General features: G+C 45.0%; 1 protein-coding gene across 1 annotated transcript in view; it reads left to right on the top strand.

Moving 5' to 3' along the window:
• Positions 1–9,799, top strand: part of LOC109922499 (granulocyte colony-stimulating factor receptor-like) — a 214,078-nt gene that overhangs the window by 113,050 nt on the left and 91,229 nt on the right. Inside the window, exons 6-8 of the mRNA XM_048612970.1 lie at positions 2,363–2,553; positions 6,706–6,851; positions 7,698–7,854. Coding sequence (XP_048468927.1) covers positions 2,363–2,553; positions 6,706–6,851; positions 7,698–7,854 — 494 coding nt within the window. The remainder of the gene's footprint in view (positions 1–2,362; positions 2,554–6,705; positions 6,852–7,697; positions 7,855–9,799) is intronic.

Genomic DNA, 9,799 nt, shown 5'->3' on the forward strand with positions numbered 1-9,799 from the left:
ACTCTCTCAATAACCTGAGGTAGATACCATCAGGCTCTGGAGTCTTATCCACCTTAATGCTCTGCAAGAGACCCAAGACCTCTTCTTTCTTGATCTCAAAGTGCTCTAGCATATTAGGATGCTCCACACAAATCTCACTGTTTTTCATATCCTTCGATTGGATGAATATCCAAAGTACTCACTTAGGATCTAACCCACATGCTCTGCCTTCAAGCACAAGTTCCCTCCTTAAATCTTGAGTGGCCCTACCTTCTTCCTAGTTATCCTTTTGTTTTAATGTATGTATAGAATGCCTTGGGTCATTTCATAGCCCCTTCTTGTTCTCCTAAATCCCTGCTTGAGTTCTTTCCTACTTTCTTTATATTCCTCATGGGCCCTGCCTGATTTTAGCTCCCTGAACCTTACATATGCTGCTTTTATCCTTTTGACTAAATTCATAACCTCCCTCATTATCAAAGGAGCCCTTACCTTGCCATCCTTGTCCGCCCTCTTTCCTGGAACATGCCAGTCCTGAACTCTCATCAGCAGGTCTTTAAACAATTCCCACATGTCAAATGTGGACTTGCCCAATAACAGCTCCTCCTAATAATTTGCCCTCCCCCAATTTAGTACCTTGCCACAAGGTCCTGATTTATCCTGATTCATAGCCATTCAACTTAAGGAGTTGTGATCACTGTTTCCAGAATGCTGTCCCACTGAAGGGTCAGTCACCTGGCTGGGCTCATTAGCCAATACAAGGTCCAGTACTATCCACATACTGTTTCAATAAACCCTCTTGGATGCCCTTAACAAATTATGCCCTGTCTAAGCCTCTTGCTCTAATGGAATCCCAGTCAATATTGGGGAAGTTAAAGTCACCCACTATGACAATCTGTTTTTATCGCATCTTTCCATAATCTGCTGACATATTTGTTCCTCAATGTCTCGGTGGCTGTTGGGGGCCCTCCAGTATAATCCTAACAGAGTGATTCTACCCTTATTGCTCCAGGAGATGAGCCCTCCAATATATTCTCTCCGAGTGTAGCTGTGACATTTTCCCTGATTAGTAATGCCACTCCTCCTCCTCTTTTACCTTCCTCTCTAGCTTGTCTAAAACAACAAAACCCTGGAACATTGAGCAGCCAGTCCCGTCCCTCTCTCAACCAAGTCTTTATAATGGCTACAACATCATAGTCCCATGTACTGATCAAGTTCCAGGCTCACTTGTCTTACCTATAATACACCTTGTGTTGAAATAAATACACTTCAGCCCAATAGCACCATTGTGTTCATTTAACTGTCTCTGCCTATACTTACTTCCTGATTTACTGATCCTAACATAACCCATCCCTCTTGTACAGGTCTCTCCTGCTCCAGAAGAGGTCTCAATGGTCCAAAAACATGGAAGCCTGCCCCTTGCACTGGCTTCTTTGCCACGCTTACATCTGTCCAATCTTTCTATTCCTTGTCTCACCAGCATGCGGCACTGGTAGTGACCCAGAGATTACTAGCCTCGAGGTTTTGCTTTTCAGCCTCTTTCCTAACTCGGTGTGCCCTCTCTGCAGGACCTCATCCCTCTTTCTACCTATATTGTTGGCCCGATGTACACAACGACCTCTGGTTGCTCACTCTCCCCCTTAAGAATTTTGTGGAACCACTCAGATACGTCCTTGACCCTGGCACAAGGGAGGTAACACACCACCCTGAAGTCTTGAATGCAGCCACAGAAATGCCTGTCTGTGCCCCTAACTAGCGAGTCTGCAGCACTATCGCTTGTTTGGATCTTGCCCAACCCTGTTCTACGGCAAAGCCAGTTGTGGTGCCACAGGCCGGGCTGCTGCTGTTATATTCCCCTGAGAGGCTGTGCCCCCACAACAGTATCCAAAGTGGTATACCTCTTAGAGAGGGGCGTATCCACAGGAGACTCCTGCACTACCTGCCTGCCTCTCCTGGCGGTCACCCATCTACCTGATTGAACCTGTGGTGTGACCACCTCCCTGTAACTAGTGTCTATAACACTCTCTGCTTCCTGTAGATTCCTCAGTGTACCCCTAATAGGCCCTACTTTTTCCCTGGTTAACCTCTTCTTCCCCTTAAAATATCTTAGGATTCTCTGTAATCCTGTGTGCAAGTCCTTTTTCATGCCCCCTTTTTGCTCTTCTAATTGCTTTTTTAGGTTCCCTCTTGCACTTCCTCTATTCCTTTTGGACCACAGGTGATTTTTTCCCTTTGGACTTGCTGAAAGCCCGACTCTTTTTGTTATCCAGTCCTGAATTGCCTTCGACATCAGGGTTCTCTGAACTTATTGCTCCTACATTTCCCTCGAAAGGGAATTGTCTGCCCACGTTGCCTGCTGATCTGTGTCTGCATGTTTCCTCCTTAGGAATTTGGGTAAGTGCCATAATCATGAAATGGATGCAAAGTGGAGTGATTGCTTGTCTCAGGATTCCCGTTCCTGTACTGTTCCTCGTGACAAACTCCGTCTCTTCTCCACTGATGATATCTTTGTGCTCGCAAAGAATGAACTCGGATCCCAAGTGTCTGACGTCCTGTGCCTTGATGCAATGGATGTGGGTGAGTGAGTTTTGAAGCTCTATAAACATTGTTCTCAAATTCTCCCTCAACTACTGATCTCCTGTTTGTCATATGCTGTCATTCTATCTGTGCCAATTACTCCCTCCAACTCTCCTGTCAGTGGATATTCATTAGCACAGAGCTACAGTAACTGATATCCTGACACTACAGTGACCTGCACGCTGACATAGGTTTTACTAATATCCTGACACCATAGCAACTGGAACCCTGACACTTTGCAATCAAGGGCATTGACAGGACAGTGACAGGTACCATGAGTAATTTAGACCCATCACTCCACCGCCACAGTACCTTGGACCCCAATGGTAAACTATCTGGTACTCGGACTCTACAGTATCTGGTACTCTGACACTACAGTAATACACACATTGACACTAAACAATCTGTGACTTGATTCTATATCACCTGGGTTTATAACACTCCGCTGTCTGGGACCATGACACCACAGTAACTGATACCTGATGCTACAGTAATAGTGACAACCTGAAAACATCACACATCGGTAACATGGTGTGAGTGCAGTAATTAGACCCATCAGCCTGGCACAACGTTAACAGGGAGCTGATACTAAACTATCAGGTACTCTAGCACTATGGTGTCTGAGACACCAATACTGCAATAACATGGACCCTGTCACTATTGTAACACAGACTCCAACACTGCATTATCATAGACCCTGACCCTGCATTAATACAGACTCTGACCCTACTGTACCTTTCAAGAAGGAAAACCAGTAAAAATGATGAATGAGACTCAGATCCAATTTGTAGAATTGGAGGCCATTCAACCCATTGTGTCCATAACAGGTCCCAAAAGAGCTACCCAGCCAGCCCCAGTCTCTGGCCCTATCTCTATAGCCCTCATCACTTTCAAGTATAATCCAGCTTTCTTTTGAAACCTCCTATGGACTCCACCTTCACCACTCTTCCAGGCAAAGCATTCCAATTCCTAACAACTCTCCGAGTAAAGGAATCACCCCAACTCACTTCTATCTCTCTTGCTGACAATCTTGAAATTGTGACGTTTCATTCCTGATACACCACCTAGTGGAAACAGAATGTCCTTCTTTACCCTTTCAAAATTATTCATTCTATTGAACACCTCAATACGGTCACCTCTGTTGCAAGAAGAATAAAGTCGGAAGCCACAAGAACCAGATTATAGTCCAACAGGTTTATTTGAAATCATAAGCTTTTGGAATGCTGCTCCTTCGATGTTCCCTGTGTTTTCAAGTAAACCTGTTGAACTATAACTTGGTGTCATGTGACTTCTGACTTTATCCACCCAATCCATGATGGGCACCTCCACACCAATTTCTCTAATCTTTCCTTAGATCTAAAATCCTCCATAGCTAATAAGAACTGCCGATGCTGGAGTCAGAGATAACACAATGTGGAGCTGGAGGAACACAGGCAGCATCAGAGGAGCAGGAAAGCTGACATTTTGGATTGGGACCCTTCTTCAGAAATGGGGGAGGGGGAAGGGAGCTCCGAAATAAATAGAGAGAGGAGGGTTGGGGCTGGGGAAGGTAGGTGGGAAGGTGATAGGTGAGTGCAGGTAGGCAGTGGTGGGGATTGGTCAGTGGGATGGGAGGGGCAGATAGGTGGGAGAGAAGATGGACAGGCTGCATCAGGTTAAGGAGGTGGGGATGAGAGGGAGGGTTGGTCATGGGATGAGGCTGGGGGTGGGGAGATTTTGAAACTGGTAAAATCCACAGTTAGGCCATTAGGCTGTAGGCTCCCAAGGTGGAATAAGAGGTGCTGCTCCTCCAGTTTGCGGGTGGCGTCATTGTGACACTGGAGGAGGCCCAGGATGGACATGTCACCCAGGGAGTGGGAGGGGGAGTTAAAACAGTTGGCAAGTGGAAGGTGTTGTCGTTTGTCACAAACAGAGCGCAGGCGCTCTACAAAGTGGTCTCCAAGCCTCCGCTTGGTCTCACCTGTGGATTTTACCAGTTTCAAAATCTCCCCACCCCCCGGCCTCCTCCCATGACCAACCCTCCCTCTCATCCCCGCCTCCTTGACCTGATACAACCTGTCTATCTTCTCTCCCACCTATCTGCTCCTACCACCTCACTGACCAATCCCCACCACTCCCTACCTGCACTCACCTATCACCATCCCACCGACCTTCCCCAGCCCCACCCCCCTCTCTGTAGTTATTTCCCAGCTCCCTTCACCCTCCCCATTTCTGAAGAAGGGTCCCAACCTGAAACGTCAGCTTTCCTGCTCCTCTGATGCTGCCTGGCCTGCTGTGTTCCTCCAGCTCCACACTGTTATCTCTAAAATCCTTCATGCCTGGCATCATTCCAGTAAATCTCCATTGCATTGTCTCCAGGGCTTTAGCATCCTTCCTTAAATGAGGTGTTCAGAACTGAACACAATACTCCAAATGTGGTTTGACCAATGATTTGTAGAGGTATAGCATCACTTCCTTGCTTTTATACTCTATGCCTCTACTTACAAACTCAAGGATCCTATCAGCCTTTTGAACAACTGTTTCAACTTATCTGACCACCTTCATAGAATCATGCATTGAACCCCAAGATCCCTCTACTACTGTACTCCCCTCAATGTTGTACAATTGAACCTTTATTATCTCTGTGTTTCTTCTACCAAAATGCTTTACCTCACATTTTTCTGCACTGAAATGCCCATTTGACCACCTTGTCAATGTCCCTCTGAAGTCACTCATTTCACTATTCACTACTAGCTAAGTATCATCAGCAAATTTAGAGATTTTACCCTCAGCACCCATCTGCAAATCTTTTACATAAACCAGAAAAGGTAAGACCAGTCCGAGTATTATTCATGTTTTACTGTTTGTTTCCTTCTTGGTTGTGTCATCTTCAAGAATGAGGATGCCAGCACTACAGTATCTGGGATCCTGACAATACCATCACTGGAACCCTGGCACAAAATTAGTGGGACTTTGACTCTACAGCAACTGAGACCCTTACACTGTACCACCTACAAGGCACAAGTCAGGAATATGATATTCCCCACGTGCCTGGATGGGTGCTCCAACAATACTCAAGAAGCTTGACACTATCCAAGACAAAACAGCCCGCTTGATTGGCACCACTTCCACAAACGTACACTCCCTCCACCACTGACATTCAGTATCAGCAGTGTGTACTATCTACAAGATGCACTGCAGAAATTCACCAAAGATCCCTAGACAGCATCTTCCCAACACATGACCACGACTAGGTGGACAAGGGCAGAAGATACATTGGAATACCATCACCTCCAAGTCCACCTCCACATCATTCACGTCCTGACGTGGAAATATATCGTCATTCCCCCAGTGTCACAGTGTTAAAATTCTGGATCTCATTCCGTAACTGCATTGTGTGTATACGTACAGTACTTGGACTACAACGGTTCAGGAGAGAAGTCCTCAGGGGTTACTTGGGATGGACAACAAATGCTGGCCCAGCCAGCGATGCCCACATCCACTGAATGAATTAAAAAATAACTGGAACCATGACACGACAGTAATCAGAGCACTGACACTACAGTTTCTGGAGCCCTGACAATTCTAGAACCCTGATACAACTGTACTTGGGACTCTGATACTATAAGAACTGGGAACCTGACATGACAGGATCTGGAATGTTGACTCTGTAGAATATGGACTCCAACATTACAGCAACTAGGACCAAAACGTAGAGTATCTGGGATTCCAACACTATTCTTACTGGGATTTTACAGCCACAATAATTGGGACACACAACACTAAGTAGCAGAGACTACAGCAGTACAGTATCTGGGACTGGCCACTATTGTATTTGTGCATTAATACAGACACTGACATAACAGCAGATGTTACGTGGACACTTACCATATCTGACACAACAGCACATGGGTCCCAACATTATGGTATCTGGGTCTACCATTGTACCTGGGAGCCTGACACTACAGTATCTGGCACTGGGTGATCATTGTGTCGGAAACTCTGAGAATACAGTCACAGCAATCTGAAAGTCACAGCATCTGCGTCACTGGTGAATCTCTGAGTTTTGATGATACTGTAATTGAGAAATCTTGTGCCTCAGCTGCCAATGCTGGCCTGTATTTCTGTAAAATTTTTGCCCTGATTATTGCTTCCTCTTTGTTCTCACATTAGTGAAACTAGAGCAGCCTGTCGATCCCATCATACAAGGAGATCCACGAAACATCAACTGTTTGATTATAAGATGGAGGATAAGAATTAAACTGCAAATTAAATGCCAATTGCAGTACCGAGAACACGGCGAGTCTGCCTGGAGACAAGTTAGTGCTGATCATATTGAGTCTTGTCCTGGGAGGATGTCAAGTGCGAGTCAGCTCCTGGCAACAGTTAAGGGTGACACTACATCAGATTTAGATTTAGATTTATTTGTCACATGTACTAAGTATAGGAATACATAGGTACAGCGAAAACTGCACAAAGTCGCCATTCACTGGTGCCCACTTGGTTACAAAAACCAGAATTAAAAGGTTTAACAGAGGTAAAAAGTAAGCAAGAAAACAGAGTCCAGATCTCAGAGCCACAAATTCCATCTCCACAATGGTGCAGGCGCTGCTCCAATTACTAGATCACCCAGGAGGCAGCACGCTGCCACCACCGTCACCGCCTCACCGTCCCGCTCCTGCCGTCACCGCCTTACCGCCCCCGCTTCACCGTCCCTCCTTTACCCTCACCGTCCCGCTCCCGCCGTCACCGCCTCACTGTCCCTCCCTCGCTATCACCGCCTCACCGTCCCGTTCCCACTGTCACCGCCTCACCGTCCCGCTCCTGCTGCTGAACCAGCCCACATTTGATCCGCCGCTGTTGCTGTGGTCCACGCTTGATCTGCCATCACTGCAGAACATGGCCTGCATGTTCAGCTTCCAGTTACGACCCAACTCCTTCCTGACTCCTTAGGTTGTTAGTTAAAAGGACGGGGGTTGGGTAGGGTTAGCATTACTGCAGAGAGGAGCAAAAAGAAGGAAAAAAAGGAAAAGTAAAGGGAACTGGCGAGCAGAGTGTAGCTCCAAATGGAGCGACTTACCCTGTCACCACCTTGCCAGTTTTACTGGACTGTGAGGACTTTTGAAAAGCGTTTTATGTTAAGCTCCTCACTTTTATTTTCACAGATTTTGGCTTTCATCAAAGAACTGCAGAAAGAGGAGCGTCTGTGCCAGTTGTCACCAGGCACTGAGTACCTAATCCGCCTGCGCTGTATGTTGTCTGGTACAACTCGATACTGGAGTGACTGGAGCGTAGAATACTCTGGACGCACTGCAGAAAGCCGTATGTACCACAACCATCGCAGATAGGGCTAACCTTCAGTCCAGGTAGCATGCATTCACCAAACCACCAAAGATGTACCTGGGACCTTTGAGTCTGTTATCTCTCACCAGAGTATCATACTGAAAATCAAAGCCTGCTAGAGTTATGACAAAAGTTAAAGATTTTATAAAAGCCAGTTTACTTTGAGAGTCTGGTTGCCAGAAAGCATGGACCATGTTTTTGTACTTGACAAGAATTGTTGATTTTTACAAATAAGTAGATTCCAGATAAATAATGATGAACCAATTTCATATCACTTGACCAGTTAAAACTCTCAACCCCTGTAATGCCCCCCTCTACACATACAAACAGACACAAAAAAATGGGTGCTATGGATGGAGGAAAGGAGTGGGAAGGCAGTTCAGGCTGTCAGTCTGCTATCACATGTAGGCTAAGCCCGGTAAGGGCAGCAGTTTCCTTCTGTACAGGAACTGTAATGAACCAGATGGCTTTATCCAGATGACAGTTGTTTCATGGTCATCATTTGACTCTTAATTCCAGATTTTTTGTTGAATTCAAATTCAACAACAAGCCATGGAGGGATTGAAACCCGTGTCCCTAGAACATTACCTGTGTCTCTGGTGCTTAATACGATTGCCTCCCCATACTGCTTCACAATACCAATACATCATCCCTCACTTGAAATGTTCTACCTGCTAAATGTTTACCTGCCTAATCTTTCATTTTCATTTGTGAAACTTTTAAATGTTGTTGTGCTACCCAACGTGATCCCATCCAATGCAAGGATTTGTGTTAGATCGCTAAGAAAAGAGGAACGCATCCACAATCTTGTCAAATATCCGGCTTTATTTCTTTTTCTTTGTTGACTACATAGTTGCAAGTTGAGACCTCTGCAGCAACAGCTTTAATTGTGTTTTTGATACACTTTGACTTGATCCTCCCTGTGACATACTTGAAAGCTGTTCCCCATACCCTAAATCACAAGATCTAGGCAACAGTCCATTCGTCACGTACTCTCATGTCTGCTTTAGACTGATTTCCTTACTTTCAACCACACCCAGGTTTATGCAATAGCGCATGTAAATTTAACCCTTGTTATGCTGTAGCTTAATCACACAATTTTCAATATACTCCCCAACACCCCCCCCCCGGCTTTTGATTCTTCCCAAACAGAATCACACAAGCAAAGCAAGCTAATAATAATATATAGATCACCTAGAATGTTGAAGAGCAGTTAAATACCGAACTTTAAGCTTTAGCAATTGCCGAATACAACATTCAAGCAACATACACTTATTCTGTATTTCTTGTTTAAGATGTATACAAAGAAGTATTTACATTGAGTCCACATTTTACGATAAGTCCTCCCTTTTTGGTGCAGGGGATTGGTAAGTCACTAGTAAGCAAACACTCAAGGTGCGCTGTTAGTAATACAATCAACTTCTCCATCTTGACCTATTGTAACGATTCTTATCAAGCTTCAAGTTCAGTCACTGGTTGCTTATTAACATCATACGTGGACTCAAAATTCCCTAGTTCTCTTCATCTGTATCTATCTTGAGAATACTTCTTCAATATTTTTCCTTTGCCAATTTTATGAATGATTGTGTCATTGAGTGGCAACTACTTCCATTTGCAAATACCCCCTCAGGATTGCAATGTACTTGGTATCAAACAATACAGCTCTGACAGATTATAGTGTGTTCATCAGTCTTTACCTTCAGCTTATGCTTCCCCCCTTTTTTATTCAAGGTATCTGTATGTCATCATTTTTGGGCCCTTTCACTTCAGCTCACTGTCACTGTTTCAAAGTCAGTTTCTCGATAGAGTATGTGTCAGTGTCTTATTGTTTAGACTATGCTTTTGTGCTCTTCCAAGCCACACTAATCCATTTGTCGAGTAGGTGTACGTGTCTGGGACCTGTTCTTCAGTGCAGTTTTTTTTT

Source organism: Rhincodon typus, chromosome 27 (genome assembly GCF_021869965.1).
Source record: "Rhincodon typus isolate 14 chromosome 27, sRhiTyp1.1, whole genome shotgun sequence".
NCBI lineage: Eukaryota > Metazoa > Chordata > Chondrichthyes > Orectolobiformes > Rhincodontidae > Rhincodon > Rhincodon typus.